This window comes from Nicotiana tabacum, chromosome 17 (genome assembly GCF_000715075.1).
Source record: "Nicotiana tabacum cultivar K326 chromosome 17, ASM71507v2, whole genome shotgun sequence".
Taxonomy (NCBI): Eukaryota; Viridiplantae; Streptophyta; class Magnoliopsida; order Solanales; family Solanaceae; genus Nicotiana; species Nicotiana tabacum.
The window spans coordinates 140,719,884-140,738,942 of NC_134096.1; the positions used below are offsets into that span (position 1 = coordinate 140,719,884).

General features: G+C 39.4%; 1 protein-coding gene across 2 annotated transcripts; it reads left to right on the top strand.

Moving 5' to 3' along the window:
* The first annotated feature begins 1,881 nt into the window (after positions 1–1,881).
* LOC107768374 (vacuolar protein sorting-associated protein 35A) lies at positions 1,882–13,398 on the top strand. Of its 2 annotated transcripts, XM_016587498.2 has the most exons (22): positions 1,882–2,124; positions 2,205–2,301; positions 2,403–2,526; positions 4,853–5,038; positions 5,210–5,297; positions 5,496–5,552; positions 5,652–5,741; positions 5,835–5,957; positions 6,455–6,529; positions 6,604–6,663; positions 7,400–7,516; positions 7,779–8,018; positions 8,104–8,169; positions 8,318–8,407; positions 11,137–11,226; positions 11,511–11,600; positions 11,774–11,842; positions 11,922–12,002; positions 12,115–12,222; positions 12,314–12,417; positions 12,553–12,666; positions 12,758–13,398. In XM_016587498.2, the coding sequence occupies exons 1-22, from the start codon at positions 2,032–2,034 to the stop codon at positions 12,981–12,983; spliced, it is 2,388 nt and encodes a 795-aa protein (XP_016442984.2). In that variant the 5' UTR covers positions 1,882–2,031; the 3' UTR covers positions 12,984–13,398. The 2 variants fall into 2 exon arrangements, with proteins under 2 accessions (XP_016442984.2, XP_016442994.2); XM_016587508.2 differs by lacking the exons at positions 1,882–2,124; positions 2,205–2,301; positions 2,403–2,526 and adding an exon at positions 3,120–3,252.
* The last annotated feature ends 5,661 nt before the right edge of the window (positions 13,399–19,059 follow it).

Here is a 19,059-nt window from a genome sequence, read left to right on the forward strand (position 1 = left end):
TATTTATTTCTTACAAAAAACTATGAAAACAACGGTACCCAGCACTTATTACTATTTTGGTATCCACTTAAACAAAAGCCATTGATGCGGGGATTGGGAATGATTTGCAGGCAGAGCTGCCAGACTGACTTCCTGGGTTTATAAACGCTCTAAGGAGTTGAATATTTTGTTTAAACATAGTGGGTTTTTGGGCATAAAAATTGTAAAATTTCGGAAAAAAAGTGATTTTTTTTCAAGTGAAAATGGTATATGAAAATTAGAGTTGTGTTTGGACATGAATATAATTTTGGTTTGTTTTTAAATTTTTGTGAGTAGTCTGAAAAGAAAATTTTGAAAAATATTTTTTTGGAGTTTTTAAAATTTTCAAAAAAATTTAAATTCATCTTTAAGTGAAAATCGAAAATTTCATAGCCAAATATTGATTTTTTTTTTAAAAGTGAAAAAAAATTCGAAAAAAGGAATCAAGGCCAAACGGGCCCATAATGTGTGATTTGTGCTGTATAGTTTCTAATTATGAATAAACTCCCAGTTGATAGCTATTGGGATTTGGAAAAGCTTTTGACAAGTTGGCGATGGTCCCCGCTGAGATGGGTGGGAAAGACAATCCAACAGAAGGAGAGACTCTTCAACTACTTCAAGATTAAAAATAACATGGAGAATTTTGGTACATACTATACGACAATTTTATCACTCGATCGAACAGACATGTATCAATAATTTATAAGTTTAAGTTGTGTTCTTTATAACTGTCAAACCAATCATTCGGCCTAAAGTATTTCATTTTCTCTCTTTGCAAACCATGGGGCAAATGATTTACGTACCTAATTTTGTTCAGAATATCAATTTTTTTGTTAGTCTAAATATCGTAAAAGAGCTTACTTCCAGTTTCATCCAACATGACTTTATTGTTAGTTTGGCTAAAATTCTTAGACGAATCTAAATCGTTGGCAATCTTGCGCGTTAGATTGAATATCAAAAGTAGTTATCAATATTTTGAAGTTATTTAATGATGAGAAGCATAAGAATGTGAGCTTTCGTCACGCTGTAGTTTCACAATAATGATAAGTGAGTGATAAACTAATATTTTATCAAGTTTTATTCGTAGTAGTACTAAAGAAAAATATTTAATCGAGGCAAATGATTAAAATTATTGAGTGGAGCAGAAAGATTGACCCCTTTGGATAAAACAAGAATATTTCGAGTATTTATATTTCCATATTATGACCAACTATAAGAGGGAAAGAAAATTCAAAATGTACTACGTACAACTTAAGTGACAAAAGGATTTGTCCATTTGCGATTAAGATAAAAGTTATGCCTTATAAAGATTTGTTCATTTCATAGAAAGAAAATATTCTTTTTTAACTTTTTCAAATATCTAGCTAAATCACTTTGAGTGCAACCCACATTATCCACATTTTAGGTTTATTTTATATAAGATCATTCTTTAAACATTTTTGCTAGAAAGAGAATGCACGTTTATTTAATCTCGATCTTCATATGTAGATCGAAATATTGATTAAACTGAATATGCATGCACTTTAAATATATCTCTCAATTTATTTAGATCGACTTTAAATGAGTGTTCCTTTAAAGTGTATAGAACGTCGTCAACTTAAGCAACAAATTTCTTCATTGCATCGACCCTCTAGATAATTATAGTTTTGCATCTAAACTCGGGCATGAGCAAATAAATTGATTATTACTATAGTGTACAAATGTACTTCGTAATATCGAGAAACTAGTACTTCTTCAATCCTTTTATCTTATATATTTTTGACATTATTACTTTTTAAAGAATTAAACAATTTTCTGTGTATATTTTACAGACTTATAAATATATTTATTTTTAAAATTAATACTGTAATGCTTTTGACCCCTGACCCGGAGGAAGGGAAAATTGGCAATCGGATTTTAACATTTAACAGAGTTCCAATCAACTTCGAATTGCACGACCACTCCAAACACTAGCAGTTGCAGCAGCAAAAATCAAACACGAAGGTCCCCCAAATTTGCAAGGAACAATCCAATATGATACGTAACGGAGTTGAAGACGAAGAGAAGTGGCTTGCCGCTGGGATCGCCGGCCTTCAGCAAAACGCTTTTTACATGCATCGCGCTCTTGTATTTCCCGAAAGCCTCTATTTTTTACTTGTAAAATTTGAGCTTTTTGGTATTCAAAACCCCTAATTTGGAGTTTTCAGGACTCGAACAATCTGAAAGATGCATTGAAATACTCGGCTCAGATGCTCTCGGAGCTCCGAACTTCCAAGCTTTCTCCTCACAAATACTACGAGCTATGTAAGTGATTCTCACTGATCTGATCTAGATTTTGCCTCTTAGTGTGTAAGTTAGAATTTGAAGATCCTTTAACCAGCAGTATTGGAATTGTGCTTTGTTAGATATGCGGGCATTTGATGAATTGAGGAAGCTAGAGATATTCTTCAAGGAGGAGAGTAAGCGTGGTTGCTCTATTGTTGACTTGTATGAGCTCGTGCAGCACGCTGGCAACATTTTGCCCAGATTGTAAGTTGTTATGGCGATCCGGTCTTTATTCTGAATCCTTAATTGTGTTAAGTGGAGTTGCAAATAAGGCTGAACTTTGTTAGATACTTTAGAGTCCTTATTAAGACAGGTTAAGACATATCAATTTTTGCTTTCTGCTTTTTAATCCTATTGTAAATATTCCATAGTGCTGTTTGGTCGTTAATGGAATCTTATTTTACTGATAAAAAAAGAATTTGCTTAAACTTTGCAGTCTTATTCTGTTTAAAAATTTCAAATGCTAAATACTCAGATAAGTAGTAAAGCACATACTATCTGATAACCTATGTTGCGCGGACTCTTCAAAATGTTATCGTACCCGTGTCGGATCCTCCAAAAATGCATTACTTTTGGAGGATCCGACACGCACCCAGCCACATTTTAGGAGAGTCCGAGCAACATAGCTGATAACTCTAAAATGGGTTTGATCCAATTTGGCGTCACCCTATATGAATCAAGGAAAAGGCTAGCAGTTGGATTTTTGTCCTTACAACTCAGTGTCTAATTAGAATTGCAGGAAAAGCCTAGTCCGCAAACAACACTTCCACAATTAGCAAAGAAGTTACCAAATTTGATTAAACCTCATAAGGTCTTTGCCACAAGGAGGACCTGGTCAAGTGACTGCTTCACCACAACTTGGGAAGCAAGCACCATTGGCTAAGATTGAGAGCCTATAGAGGAGAAGCATTCCCCCCCCCACCGGAGAAGGTAAAGCGTCCAGTCTATTCAAAAAAGCCAAAATAATCAATTACAATATGGAAATGCAAAAATATAGTCCTTGCTCTTCTTGTATTACAAGGAACTCAAAACATCTAGGATTGAATCAGGATCCTCTACATATTCTGATTTACACCAAAAACAAAAAAGAAGAATACACTTCATCTTAATCTTTTGTAGAGAGTTGGTTGTATCTTCAAAGCATCTCGGGTTCCTTTCTTTCCAAATTGTCCACCAAATAGTTGCTGGGACAATTTTCCATCTGTTTTTGTCTGTGGTAAAGTCTATCTCTGTATTCCAGCATAATAAAAGATCAGAGGTTCTCCCTGGCATTACCCATCTAGCACCTCTGAGATTAATGAACAAATCCCATAACTAGCTGGTCACTCTACAATGAAGAAACAAACGGTTGATTGTCTCAGCATCATTCCCACACAAATAACATCTTGAAACAATTCTCTTCCGTAGATTATCCTGAGTGAGGACAGCCTCCCTAATCACAAACTTGGGAATCACGTGGTAGTGAAAATTGGGTTACTTTTTAGTCCGGTCCTGGATGGTCTGTCTCTTTTTGGGAGAAGATTTTCTATCCCACCTGCCTATGAAGAACTGCAAGACTATTGGGCAATAAAATTTGTCACCTGTAATACTGTTGAATCAGAATGTTTGGATTCTGTTCCATTTGACCTGTAACACTAAAGTTCTTTTAAACTTTTGTTCGTATTCTCTTAAACTGCTCACTGACATCACTCTCCATGTTTTGTTTAGCACTCAGTTGAATAAACCTTTTAACTCACGTGAATGCAAGTTTCACAGCTCTAGCAGTTTGGAAACTGGGAATCTGCTGACATTGCATTTAGTGTATTTGAAACAGGAAAATGTCCAATATAGATATGTGAATTTATAGGAAAGCAAAGCCATACTGGGTAATTAGCAATAGGCCGGTATCCTTTTATGAAGTAAATTTCCCAAATCTTTTGTGAACTGGTGATTGCTTTTCAAACAGGGAGGGATTGTCACAAGTATAGCTGAAGACCTCAAAGTTCCTTCCCAGGAACGCTGAGATACCAAGTTCAACTTGTCTCAGATTTGCCTTTACTAGTATATTTTGATAAGGTAATGATTTATTGATGTCCTGGGGAAGGGGTTAATGAAACCTCGTACACAAATTATATACCAAAAGTAAGGAACCTTGTACACAACACTGAATGGTGGAACGGTTATAAGGACACTTGATTCCATTGTTCCTTTGCTCTTCAGTTATGTACCTTTTGATAAGAAAAACAAAATTAGTAGTCTTCAGTTATGTACCTTGAGTAAAAAGAAATGTTAATGCTGTTATAAGGCACCTGATTTCATTATTCCTCTGCCCTTCAGTAATGTGCCTTATACTAAAGAGAAATGCTAATACGGTTATAAGGACACTTGATTTCATTATTCCTGTGATCTTCAGTCAAGAGACATGTAATGCACTCAGATTTGTGTTACTAGTATATAAGCCACTGATTGCCTTCTTAAGCTTATTCTAATTCTGCTCTTATATCAACTGCATGTCAGTATCTTCATGGTTTTTATCCCTGCTTTTTCTTAGGTATCTCCTTTGTACTGTGGGGTCGGTGTACATCAAATCAAAGGAGGCTCCTGCCAAGGATATTCTCAAAGATCTGGTGGAAATGTGTCGTAGCATACAACATCCATTACGTGGGCTCTTCCTAAGGAGTTACCTTTCCCAAGTCAGCAGGGATAAACTCCCTGATATAGGATCTGAATATGAAGGGTAAGGGCATCACCCAGCTGCATTACCAGCAATATATGTACATTATTGTGTCAGATGCCCAAATTAGCTGGGTTACCTTAGCAATGGTCTGATTGCAAGGTTTACACACACTTGAAGAAAATTTACAAAAATGAACGTTTAGTTGGATACCCTGACATGCTGTTCCCACAGGGATGCTGACACTGCTATGGATGCTGTAGAATTCGTGCTCCAAAATTTCACAGAAATGAACAAACTTTGGGTGCGAATGCAACATCAGGTTGGTTCAAATGTCTGTGAATGCTGTAACTGCTCTCGTACTTTGACATGAATAATGCCACAACACCTGCATGTCATGAAGGTAAAAGAAATCATGAGGACATACTTTATGGTCATGCAGGTGTTTTAATGCTTCTGAATGATACATACTCTTTGCTGATCATGAGTTGAGGGTTGCGTCGGGATTTCTGGTCTGCAGGGACCTGCACGGGAAAAGGAAAAACGTGAAAAAGAAAGGAGCGAGCTTCGTGATCTTGTAATGAGCTGTTACTTAGGCATGATTACTAGCAACTGAAATAAGCCACGGATATGCACACTTATGTGAGGATTTTCGTTTTGCTCTTATTATTGGTAGGTGGGGAAAAACCTGCATGTTCTAAGTCAAATTGAGGCCATTGACCTTGATTTGTACAAAGATATGGTGCTTCCTAGAGTTCTAGAGCAGGTAATCTGCCTCTGGTGACCTTCCCTATCGTAATTATTTAAGCCAAAATCATTACAATATTCTAACTCATAGTGTACCTCATGTTATGTTTAGGTTGTCAACTGTAAAGATGAGATTGCACAGGGATATTTGATGGATTGCATCATCCAAGTCTTCCCTGATGAGTACCACTTACAAACTCTTGAAACATTACTAGATGCTTGCCCCCAGTTTCAGGTATGTCAGTATTGTTCATATCATAAATTGGGATTTTCTTTAACTGCAATAGTAAAATGTAGAAGCAAAAATGTCATGCCTGGTGGGACACCACGGGTGTGAGGTTGGTTTACTGTCTGCAAGAATGTTTAAGATAACCTTGGCGTTATAAATTCAAAGATTAGGTTATGGAGGCCAATGAATAATGCTGCTCGTGTCTAATGCTAGAAGATAGGCTGGGAAACTTAAGAGATTAGGTATGCATTTGTTCGATAATTTTTATACCCGATCAAAAAAAATCTAGGACCAATTTTGCATCACTTATGAAGTCATTGTTGTAAAGGTTAATTGTTGCCACTTGTTTGTTTTAAACTATCTCTGTGACAGTTCTAGACAGTGGACAATCAGTGGTCCTTTTTTATCAGAACTTAACTTACCAAGCATTATTTGCTATGTCATTTGTGTTTTTAGATCATTTGCTATGTCTTTTATGTCTTTATTATGTTTTGTGTCTTCAGCCATCTGTTGATATCAAGACAGTGCTTGCTCGTCTGATGGAAAGGCTTTCAAACTATGCTGCTTTAAGTGCAGAAGTTAGTAACAAATTCAATCTTCTCCAGAATTAGAGATTTACACCTGGCAGTTTCTGAATATTTTCTTCCTGTAGGTCTTACCTGAGTTTTTCCAGGTTGAAGCTTTCACAAAACTAAACAATGCCATAGGCAAGGTAATTGAGATTACTGTTCTTAAATATATTAAAACTGCTATATGGATTCTAGAATGCTTTGAGGAGAAACCTTTTTTATATCCTGGATTTCTACCTCAACCGAGTGGGGATTTAGTGGATATTGCTGATGTTTTAGAATTTCATCAAGAGATACTTATTGACCAGCAATTTTTGTGTTCTCCATTGTTGGAGATTCAGATAAATCTTAGAAATAAAGTACTTTCATAGCTTCATAGCAGAAAGATTCATTCAGGGAGATTATCGCTTGTGAAAATATAGATTGGTACCTTTTCAAAAAAAAAAAAAAAAAAACTTTTCAAGAAAATATAGATTGGTACATTGTACTGTAATCATGACCTGATGAGTCTGATCTGTTCTCCATTTGAGATATTGGACCAGAAAGCCTTCCAAGATGTTCTTGGTTGTTTCGTTTCCTAGAATAAAGAACAATTACTGTTGTTTTCGCATTATTTTGGTTTTCGAAAAACAAAACCTTAACGTAAAGGCCGTTAGTAACGCACAGTAAACCGATACTTGCAGAATCATATTGAATGACAGGTATTTTTTTCCAGAGAAAACAAAACAAAAGCAAACTAAACAGACATTCCAAAAATGAACCAAATAACACGACTTTAAAATCCCGGTTTTTTTCCTGATCAGTAATGAATTCTAGTTATGTATAATTTCTTTGATTATGATGATGCGCTTCATTATACCCGTCTCTCTGTTGGTGCAGGTGATAGAGGCTCAAGAAGACATGCCTATTGCTGGAGTGGTGACTTTGTATGCATCTCTTTTGACATTTACTCTTCATGTCCACCCTGATCGCCTTGATTATGTAGATCAGATTCTGGTAGGTTCTTATTTTCTCTCTCTCAATAAGTAGTTGCCATACGCACTATGGTTCTAGGTTTTATGTTTCTGGGTAAGTTTATTAGTCTGTTGTGTTTTCTGGATCCATAATGAACATGTGAAACTTGTAGAACAGAACACAAAAACAAGATAAGTTGTACGTGAAACTTTTCATTCTTTGAAGGCTATGTCAATTTAGACGGCTTTCTGGCCTGCCTGGTTCGCGTGGAGCCTGTAATGATCTCACTCTTTTTCACATGCAGGGTGCCTGTGTTCAGAAACTTTCTGGAAAAGGAAAGCTCAAAGACAATAAAGCAACAAAACAGATTGTGGCCCTACTAAGTGCTCCCCTGGGGAAGTATAAGGATATAGATACTGTGCTAAAGCTGTCAAATTATCCTCATCTTATGGAGTATCTTGATGATGCAACTAGTAAAGTGATGGCTAATGTTTTGGTTCAAAATATTCTGAAAAATAAGACTTGCATTTCAACTGCTGAAAAGGTTTGATATTAGTTAATTTTGTGTACTTGAATTTATTGCTTACAAGTGTTTCCCATTTGTTACTTGAAATTACTGGTCTTGTCAGGTTGAGGCACTTTTTGAGTTAATGAAAGCACTGATTAGAGATTTGGATGAGGATGTTAATGATGAGGTGGACTGGAAACTCTCTGCTTGCTTTAACATTTACCTTAGTTCTTAAGCTTATATTTTCCTTGCATCCTCACTGGCATCTATTTTAAAATTAGTTTGTCAATGCAGTATGCAATTGTGTCTTAGTTTCTTCATCCTCCAATTTTCAGCTTGATGTAGATGATTTCAAAGAAGAGCAGAATTCCGTTGCACGGCTTATTCAAATGCTTCACAATGATGATCCTGAAGAGATGCTGAAGGTAATTATGATTTACTTTCTCTTAAATTACTTATATACTCCTTTGAGGGACAGCCTCTGTACTTGTTATTACCAGTGTTTTAAAAGGCATTTTCGGGGCGAGCCCTGGGGCGAGGCGCACCAAAAACGCTCCGAGGCGATGGTGTGGGGCGAAAGTCTCAAGAGGCGTGTGCATAGCAATTCGGGACGTACGTCCGGGCGTTCGGGGTGTACGCCCGGACGTTTGAGGCGCATTTTTTTAGTGAGGCGTAAGCCTTAGAAACTTTTTCAAATTAAAACAAAATTTGTTGAATAAGTCCTTCATATAATACCCAAATTCTCAAAAGTCAGCTTGGTAATTACTCAAAAGTTTTAAGAAGGAACTGAAATGTATTAAATTTAAAAGTCAAGACTTTTTTTATTGGTTGAAGCCCTAATTCATAGTCTTTCCCAATTCTTTATCTTGTCTGCTAGTCTGTAATATCTCCCAAAAGGAAACGGATATTCAATTTTTATTTACAAATACAAAGAGAACTACATTCCTCTTCATAGCAGTAACTTCAAAGTTCAAATTGCAGGTTAGTCATCCTTTTTGTTCCTCCATGTAGAAAACTTTATTTTTTTCGACTCATGTTACTTGTGCTTCTAAGTAACGCATAATAGATTATTTTGATAGTTTTTTGTGAGGATGGAGCACATCTATATATATATTTTTCACATATTTATAGTTTTCTTCAATTGTTATGCAATTTTACCTGTTTATAAATATTTACTATAATTATATTATTTTATAAAATATTAAAAATTAAATACCTATGGGGCTTACGCCTCGCTGAGGCATATGTAAAATGCCTCGCCTTACGCCCACGCCTTTTAAAACACTGGTTATTATCGAAAAATCATGCCCTTGTAGCATAATGCCTTTTCGGATGAGGTTGGTAAGTGTACTCTTATGCATGTTCCTGGTGGAGCATGTGTACTTACTTTCTTCCCTTTTCCTGGTCAAGATAAGGCCGCTTGAGATGGTTTGGTCATATCCTGCATCGACCTATAGATGCACCGGTCCGTAGGTGTGAAACTATGGTTGGGGAAGGTGTTAAAAGGGAACGGCGTAGACCTAAAATCACATGGAATGAAATTGTCTCGAAAGATATACAAATCCTTGGAACCATTGCAAACAGCTAAAGATGCACAATGGAAGAGAAAAATCCATATAGGTGATACCTGCTAGTTGGGAATAGGTTTTTGACTTGGTAGAGAAATTTTGTTGTTATTATTGTTGTTATTGTTATTATTGTTATTATTATTGTTATTATTATTATTATTACTATATATATATATATATATATATATATATATATATATATATATATATATATTTATATATATATATATATATATATATATATATATATATATATATGATGATATGAGTTGAGCTAAATGAAAGATAGTTGTTGTTGATTGCCCTTAGCTTATTGTCACCATCTGGATTCAGGAGACATTGCAAAGGTACTTGTTTTCTAATAGAGTGTTAGTTTCTAATCCCTTCACCAAAAGTTGAACGTGGTGGTTTGATTGGCAGAAAATAAAGTAGGAAAGCCGTTAGTTGTTCCTTTTTGTATTTCTTTTGTTTCTCCGGGTAAATGGTGTAAAAGAAGGTTGGGCACTGCCTTTCATATTATAGAATATTCAAACAATAGTCTGTAAAGTGTCAAAAATATATTTTCCAGGATATGGTCATGGTTGTTTGACATCCCAAAGAAGTAACCAGGAGTATGAACTTGGGATAGAATACCATGTATCATCTTTCTTTTCAGTCGTTTTCTTCTATTAGGTAATCACTACCTCTTGCAAGAGAAGATACTGATATTCCCTATTATCCTCTAAGTTTCTAACCAGAGAGATGGATGGGAATGAGCTATAGAGTCTTAACATCAGGTTCAACTTGCAAGTGATGAGTTCATGCCTCGTGGCTCCGTGGTTCACATTTTTATAATTCCATTCTCAAGAAAAGATATTGATGCATATATGATGATCTACTTTGAAGAGTGTTAATGTTTTCACTTTGTTATTAAGAAGGGAAAAAAAGGAAAATGATGAGAAACCCAGTGACTGCCAACACTAGAGGAGAACTTTAAAATGACCATGTACAAGCCCAGCTTGTAACCAAAATGAACCGTCCATGCCTCGTGGCTCTGTGGTCAGTGTTGTCAAAGGCGCGCTTAAGCCCTAAAGTGAGGCTCAAAACATGTTGAGCGCTTCGCATCGCTTTGTAGGCACTTTAGCCTTGTCATCAAGGCTGTAAGGCATATTTTTCCTTGCCAATGAGCGTAATCCTGAAGAGGAAAATCTAAACAATTGATATTTCACTTCATTGTAAAAAAAATTCAATTTCTTTATCTATATATTTGTTATTCATGCTTATAATTATTAGTCTTGGACTACACATACATATTTATATTTTTTTCTCCATTTGCGCCTTTCTTCATTAAAGCCCACACTTTATTTGCGCTTTGTGCTTAAAGCCCCGATGTACCTTAGAGCTTCTTTGCGCTTTTCGCTTTTGATAACACTGTCAGTGGTTCACATTTTTTTTATATGATCGTTTATGCTCAAGACAAGGCATGCATCTGATGATAATGTTGTATGGTTTGCTTCTATGTGGCTGCAATGTTTGTTTTCCTAGTTGTAAGTGTTGTTTCCTTGCTTCCGAGAGTTGATACGATTTGCTATTTCATTGTATTGCAGATGATTTGTGCTGTGCATAAACACATTTTGACAGGAGGACCAAAGAGGCTTCCTTGTACCATCCCTCCCCTTATTCTTAACTCTCTTAAGGTTTGAATCTGCAACTTGAGGGCTATAAGAGGAGTCTGGTGCTCAATATTCCTTGTTTCCTTTTGTGCTAAGCTAAATGAAGGGGACTTGTGCATATGTAGCGCGTCAGCATGATCCTTCACCTATGGAACTACTCGTTCTAAGAAGAGAACATAAAAAAAAGTATATTACCGCCCACCCCACCCCATGTTCCCCATTAAAGAGAAGAAAGAGAGGAGAGTTCCTTCACAAATAGATTGGCCTACTTTGTTGTACCGCTGATGTATTTTTCCCTTTGTTTCTAGTTTGTTAGGCGACTGCATAGTCATGATGAAAATGCTCCTGAGGATGAGGCATCTGCTATGCCTGAGAAATTTTTTCAGATTCTGAATCAGGTATTATAACAGAATGGGGATGTTATTAGTGTAAATCTTGTTTTATGAGTCGTGTTCTTCTGTTCCTTCTTTCTTTAGCTTGTCTTCATTCATTTGCAGTCATTCTTACAATTTTACCATTCTTATGAATGTCCTGAGGTAATTCTGTTACTTATGGCTACACCTTGTTCTAGATTATTGAGGCTCTCTCAATTGTTCCAGTACCGGAACTAGCGTTGAAGTTGTACTTGGAGTGTGCTGAGGTACATGATTTCCGTTCAAACTTGTGGAAGATAGCTCGCATCTGTTTTTTACTGACAAGCAGTTGTCTCTGTTGCTCAGGCTGCTAATGATTCTGACCTAGAGCCTGTTGCCTATGAATTTTTCACTCAAGCTTATATGCTATATGAAGAAGAAATCTCGGTAGTATCTGCTTTATTTTGTCCCAATTTTATATTCTGGAATTCCTGGCATGCTATATGTTTGCGTGAAACCTTTAGTTGATTTTTCTAATGTTAATTCAATTGTTTGGCAGGACTCCAAAGCACAGGTGACTGCAATACACTTGATAATTGGGACTCTTCAGAGAATGCACATCTTTGGTGTTGAGAACAGGGATACATTAACGCACAAGGCCACAGGGGTAATTGTTTTAGCATCTCCTATTTGCTTTTGCTGATTTTAATATCATTACAAATAGATTCTAACCGCTCTTTCCCCTTTGTATCCTCAAGTACTCTGCAAAGCTCCTTAAGAAGCCTGATCAATGTAGGGCTGTATACGCTTGTTCACATCTTTTCTGGGTTGACGATCAGGACAATATCAAGGATGGAGAAAGGTTCATAACTATGCCATGCATACTTAGGGGATGAATTATAGATTTAATTTAAATCTTCTAAGGCTCTGTTGAGTTCCTTTTGGTTTCATGCTTTTCTGTTGCCTTCTTCTCATGTGTTACTTTTTTTTAATCCAGGGTTTTGCTTTGCTTAAAGCGGGCCTTAAGGATTGCAAATGCTGCTCAACAAATGTCCACTGCAACCCGAGGAAGCAGTGGATCGGTCTTGCTCTTTATAGAAATTCTAAACAAGTAAAACCAACTCTTCATTCTTGCTCTTTTTCCTTCTCAAATACTGTTCTTTTGGAAGTCATTAACAACAGAACCATTTGTATGTTAACAGGTATCTATATTTCTTTGAGAAAGGGGTCTCGCAGATTAATGTTGCCTCCATCCAGAGCCTGATTGAACTAATCACAACTGAAATGCAAAGCGAAAATACAACAGCAGATCCTGCAGCAGATACCTACTTTGCAAGCACCCTGCGATATATCCAGTTCCAGAAGGATAAAGGTGGTGCAGTTGGTGAGAAATTCGAGCCCATCAGGCACCAAGTCATAATCAAATAGAGCATTCTTCCAAGGAATTTGAATTCTTGGTGTCAGAGAAGCAGCACATTTTTGTTCAAGTACAAAATTGATTCATTTTCAACTTGCTCTAGAGAAAAATGCATTCGAAACCGGGCTAGCAGAAGCAGCTGCAGAGACGTGTATATCCTGATCACGCCTTCACGGTATATCCTAATAAAGATTGTGAGTGATTGTTGTAAGTTGTAATAATTTGCTCTCCAGTTAGGACTTTGAGCGCTTGCCACTGGTATTTGTTTTAGATTTATTTGGGAGGTTTTAGACTTTTCTTTTGAGGTGGAGAAAGGTGGGGAGGTAGTTCGTGAATATCTAGTTCAAATATGTGATTAAGATAAGTACCGGAATAATTTGTCCTGTAGTTGTATAACATGCCCTATCCCATTTGAACTTGCCTAAACATTTCTCAAATTACCAATGACTTTTAATCAAATATTACTGAAATGGTAATTGGAGCAATTCTGCTGGTGGAAAATGTGATATAAGGAAGCCAATCAATTTTATATCAGGCTATTGCGGCCGATTAATTAAAAAAAGCTAATATTTCAGAAATTTTAAACTAGGGTTTTCATAAACTATGACGTTTTTGCTAGTCTAACATTATCGCTAATGTCCCATATCTCGCTGATAAATCAATCAGGGTAATTGCCAACCCGTATGTTCCAGCAGCAATGAAAGCTGCAAAAATTGAAATGATGAATACCAAAATGTGTTGTGCTTGATTCTACTTGTTCGGATGTGAATTACATGTGGTTGTGGCCAAGGTTTAAACTCGACAATTTGGATTGCATCTTAGTAGAGCAGTGCTTGATATATCAGAGCTTACTGTCGTGGAACCGTTTTTCTTAGGGTTCGGCGAGGGCAGCGAAGTTAGCTTGACTGCTACTTAGCTTTAGCCCTTAGACAATAAATAGCACAATCGTGCTAAAGCAATGCCAATCACACGAAACAAGCAAGAAAGCTATGAAAGGAGGAGACTTGGATTTGGGGGGCAAGTGCCAATTTTCTGTTGTATTATGCAATATCTGATGCTTACAAAGAATGAGTATAAAGCCTATTTATAGAAACGAAAATGGCTATACAAAGGGGGTGGTTGGCAGGGCTGGTAAGGCTGTTACAGCACCTTGGTGCATTCCAACATGGAAAGCTGCCTGGTGCACTCCAGCATGGAAAGCTGGAAAGGCAGACTTAGTGGATTCTGCTGTCAACCATGGTCTAGAAGGTCAAAGATGCCTTCCCACTGATGGCTGCTTGTCTCTTGGTCTGGTGACTTTCTGCCAAAGGTGCTTTCAGTTGGCATCTCATCATTTCTGTGTGGCCCTATGTGTTTTCCCACTGATGGCAGTCCGAGATTTGAGCTCGGACAAGCCACGCCATCGCTGGAATTGCTGAAAATTAATAGGTGCGATGGCGGGGCGGTTCACGCTCCCCCACTTGAAATGGCGACGACCCCGGCGCCACACAACTGAAGATAATTGTGGACTTGTTCCCTGAACTGCCACAAATCTTCGTACTTCTCTCATGATGCCTCATCTGGCGAAGTTCCTTTCCAGTGAACAAGGAACTGTGCGCTCGAATTGCCCCCATCCTTTTCCACGGACCAACTGATGGTCTACTGCAAATCTCGTATTCATCCTCGTAACAGACAAGCCCACTCTCAAGCGATCCAAATTCAAATTGCAATACATATATTTCATTGGTAATAGAGATCCCGCTACAAAAAAACATAGGATCACACAACTTCAAAATATTATACCCACCGTGGCAACAATTTCGAATGGGCCCTCATATCGGCGAATCAAACTATGATGTACGCCTCGCAGTGATTTGAACTGCCATGGATTCAATTTCACCATGACCTTGTCTCCAATCCTATAGTTGACTGGGCGTCGCTTCCGGTCCGCAAATTTCTTCATTTTGCGGGCAGCCTTGTCAAGATATGACCTGGCTAGATCGGTTTGTTCCTCCCAAAACTTGGCCATGTGATAAGCCCCCGGATTTTTCAATCCGACGTTGGCGGGCAATGATTGAGGAGTGTTGGGCTGTTGCCCAGTTGCAAGCTCAAAGGGACTCTTCCCAGTCGACTCGCTGCGTTGCAAATTGTAAGAGAATTGAGCTATATCCAGTAGCTTAGCCCGGTCTCTTTGATTGGCGCTGACATAATGCCTCAGATAGCATTCAAGCAAAGCATTAATCCTTTCCGTTTGTCCATCTGTTTGCGGATGGAAACTTGTTGAGAAGTGTAGTTGAGTTCCCAACAAGCTGAACAATTCTTTCCAGAATGCGCCGGTGAAACGAGGGTCTCGATCGCTTATGATGTGCTTAGGCACGTCCCAATATTTCACGATGTCCCTCAAGAATATACGTGCTGCCTCTTTAGCTTTGCAACCGGCAGTGGTGGCCGAAAATGTTGCATACTTGGTGAATCTATCGACAACCACCATAATGGTGCCGAATCCCTCTGAATTTGGCAAACACGTGATGAAGTCCATGGTTATGCTGTCCCATGGCTTCGCCGCAACTGGAAGCGGCTCAAGTAAACCCCCAGGAAGCTTGGATTCCACCTTGTCTTGTTGATAAAATAGACAAGTGCGTACATATACCTCGATGTCGTCCCGCATCCGAGGCCAATAATAAGAAGACTCAATCAGGGCCAATGTGCGTTTTTTCCCTGGATGACCTGCCCAGGCAGAGTCATGACCTTCTTTCAGCAGAGTACGCCTGAGATTTGCCAATTTGGGCACGTAAACTCTTTTGCCAGTAGTGTACAAGAGACCATCTTCTTCCCAAAATCTCTGAGTTTTGCCTTGACTGACCAAGGCAAGAAGTTGTTTCGCCATGGGGTCATGTTGCATGCCCTCTTTGATGATCTTGATGATGCCAGTGTTTGCTGAGCTAACTATGGTTGCTAGTACTGTCTTGCGACTCAAAGCATCGGCAACTACGTTAGTTTTCCCCGGTTTATATTCCAGGGTATAGTCGAATTCGGCCAAGAAATCTTGCCAACGGGCCTGCTTGGCAGATAGCTTCTTCTGTGTTTGGAAGTAGCTTGTTGCAACGTTGTCAGTCTTGACAACAAAATGTGCCCCCAACAAATAATGACGCCAAGTCCTTAGGCAATGGACTACATCAGTCATTTCTTTCTCTTGGACCGTGTAACGCCTCTCAGCATCATTCAGTTTTCGACTCTCAAAGGCTATAGGATGGCCCTCTTGCATCAGTACGCCTTCTATAGCAAAGTCAGACGCATCAGTCTGGACTTCAAAAACTTTCGAGAAATCAGGCAGTGCCAATACGGGTTCCTTGGTGATTGATGCCTTGAGTTTCTCGAATGCCTTCTGGTAGATGTCGCTCCATTCCCACTCTTTGTCCTTCTTTAGCAAGTCAGTGAGGGGGGATGCAATAGCCGAGTAACCGAATATGAATCTCCGATAATAGTTGGCTAAGCCGAGAAAGGACCGAAGTTCCGGTACCTTTGTTGGAGCTTCCCAGTCCTGGATAGCTTCCACCTTGTCCCTATCCATCCGGATTTCCCCATGGCTGATTGTATGCCCGAGGAACTGTACTATGGGTTGTGCGAAGCTGCATTTTTCACGTTTAACGCACAGATCATTTTCCCTTAGTACCTTGAATACCTTGCGAAGGTGTTCCGCATGGTCATCCATATTGTTGCTGTAAACCACAATATCATCTAGATAGATGACAACGAACTGATCCAAGAAAGGATGGAATAATTTGTTCATCAAAGTGCAGAAGGTTGCAGGAGCGTTGGTCAAACCGAATGGCATTACCAACCATTCAAAAGCCCCATACCGTGTAACATAAGTTGTCTTGGGCTCGTCTCCGTCGGCAATCCGCACTTGGTAGTAACCTTTCCTCAAATCCATCTTGGTGAATACCTTGGCCTGCCCCAAGCGGTCAAATAAATCTGCAATGAGAGGGATAGGGTACTTGTTCTTCACTGTGACCTTGTTAAGGGCCCTATAATCAATACATAACCGCATGGTACCCTCCTTCTTCTTCTGAAATAAGACAGGAGCTCCGTAAGGTGCCTTGGATGGTCGTATGTGGCCAGCCTCTAGCAACTCCTTGAGTTGCTTCCTCAATTCCTCCAATTCCGGGGGCGCCATGCGATAAGGCGACATGGCAGGTGGCTTTGCCCCTGGAACTAGCTCGATCTGATGATCAACTTCCCTTCGTGGTGGCAATTGTTTGGGAAGTTCTTCCGGCATCACATCCTTATTATCATCAAGGACTTGCTCAATGCGGGGAGGCAATGCTACTGCCTCAAGGTAATGCTCAACGATTCCCCTCAAAGTTGCAAGAAATGTTGGTTCCCCTTTCTTGAAACTTTTCACAAGTTGCATTGCTGACAGATGCATTCCAGTTTGTGGTACCCGAACAAGGGGCACAATACACGAGCCTCCGGGATCGCTTATGTGAAGCTGGTTGATACGTGGTGCAATAAGTGCGCTGACCTCGTACCAAAAGTCCAATCCCAGAATGATGTCAAAGACGTCCATGGGAGCAACGGTGAAGTCCGTCAATCCCTGCCAGCCTCCTAAAGCAATGTGTACGTTAGGAGCAAAGCCATGAACGGTAGTGGGAAGGGCATTGACAGTCTTCATTATCGTGTCGCTGGATATAAAGACAAGTCCAAGCTCCCTAGCTCGTTCCTCTGTCACAAAATTATGTGTCGCACCTGTATCCACCATGATAAGCACGTCTTTGCCGTTTAACTTGGCATTGACAAATAAAGATTCACGGGGCCTCACACAAGGCGGTTGGGCAGCAACAGCGGCAATGGTCATATGGTTTATCAAGGCCATATGATTGGACAAGCCTACGACCTTGTTCTTCCCTTGTCCTGTACCATCAGCTGGTGCTCTTCGCTCATCGGGTTGCTTGTCAGTAGGTGCAGCAGTTTGTCCTTGCTACTGGTGGGCTGCAACAATTGCTCCTAATTTGTTCAGTGTAGGGCAATTTCAAGCAGCATGAGAAGGGTCTCCGCAAAGATAGCAAACATCTCGCTGAGCAGCTTTATGTGCGCCTCCTTTCCTCTTCTCATCATAATCCTTGCGGTAATTAGAAAAGTGGTTGCGGTTACCTCTGTTATCGTTGTTCCGGTGGGGAACAAATTTGCCTTTGCCTCGGTGGGTGTCCGTCTTTGGAGCAGTAGCAGCTTGGCTCCGATTGTTATTTCCCTTAGACGCTCTGGTCCGAAAATCTGACAATGATTCAGCTACTACAATAGCCTCATCGACGTTGTCGATCTGTCGCCTTTGCAATTCTTGTTTGGCCCAATGCTACAAGCCATCCAAGAAATGGAACAATAGATCCTCACTGGTCAAGTTGGGGATATGTTGGGTGAGTTTTATGAAATCCCTCATGTACTCACGGATGGAGGATGTTTGCCTAAGCTCCCTCAACTGTCCGCGAGCCTCGTGCACAATATTTTGAGGATAAAACTGCCGTTTTAGCTCCTCTTTGAACTGCTTCCAAGTGTCAATGGAGCACGTTCCTTTCTCCATATCTGCCTTCTTTCTGCGCCACCAAAGTATGGCGGTTTCTGATAAGTACATGGCTGCCGTTCGGATTTTGGCAGCATCGTTAGTAATGCTTACATGTTCGAAATAAGCATCCAGCTGCCACAAGAAGTTTTCCACGTCTTGAGCGCTTCTTGCACCCCGAAATTCTTTGGGTTTAGGAGCCTCAATACGTGTTTCCCGGACAGTGATGGGACCTCGCCCAGTGGTTCCTGCTGTCTCCTCTAGACACAGTTTTAAAGTTTCAACTTCTGCGTGTAAGGAAGACAAAGCCTCAGTGAGCTTGAGTTCAAGGTTGGTTAGCCCTTCGTCTTGCTCCTGAACGTTCCATTTGACTTCGCCAAGTCCATCAAGGGCAACTGACTCAAGTGAACAGATATTGTTTTCTCCAGCGGAAATACGATGGTGTACGACCTTCAGACCATATCATACCAACTCTCTCATCGAGAGATGTAGCTTCGGAAGTTTCGGGTTCTACATAGGGCAGCAACTCGCTTTCAGGCGGAGATGCGTCC

Bases quoted from the DNA above. Each gene is read 5' to 3' on its own strand.
- LOC107768374 (XM_016587498.2), top strand. From the start codon at position 2,032: ATGATACGTAACGGAGTTGAAGACGAAGAGAAGTGGCTTGCCGCTGGG. The intron at 5,039-5,209 runs GTAAGGGCATCA...CTGTTCCCACAG, and splicing joins ATAGGATCTGAATATGAAGG to GGATGCTGACACTGCTATGG. The intron at 12,003-12,114 runs GTAGTATCTGCT...ATTGTTTGGCAG, and splicing joins TATATGAAGAAGAAATCTCG to GACTCCAAAGCACAGGTGAC.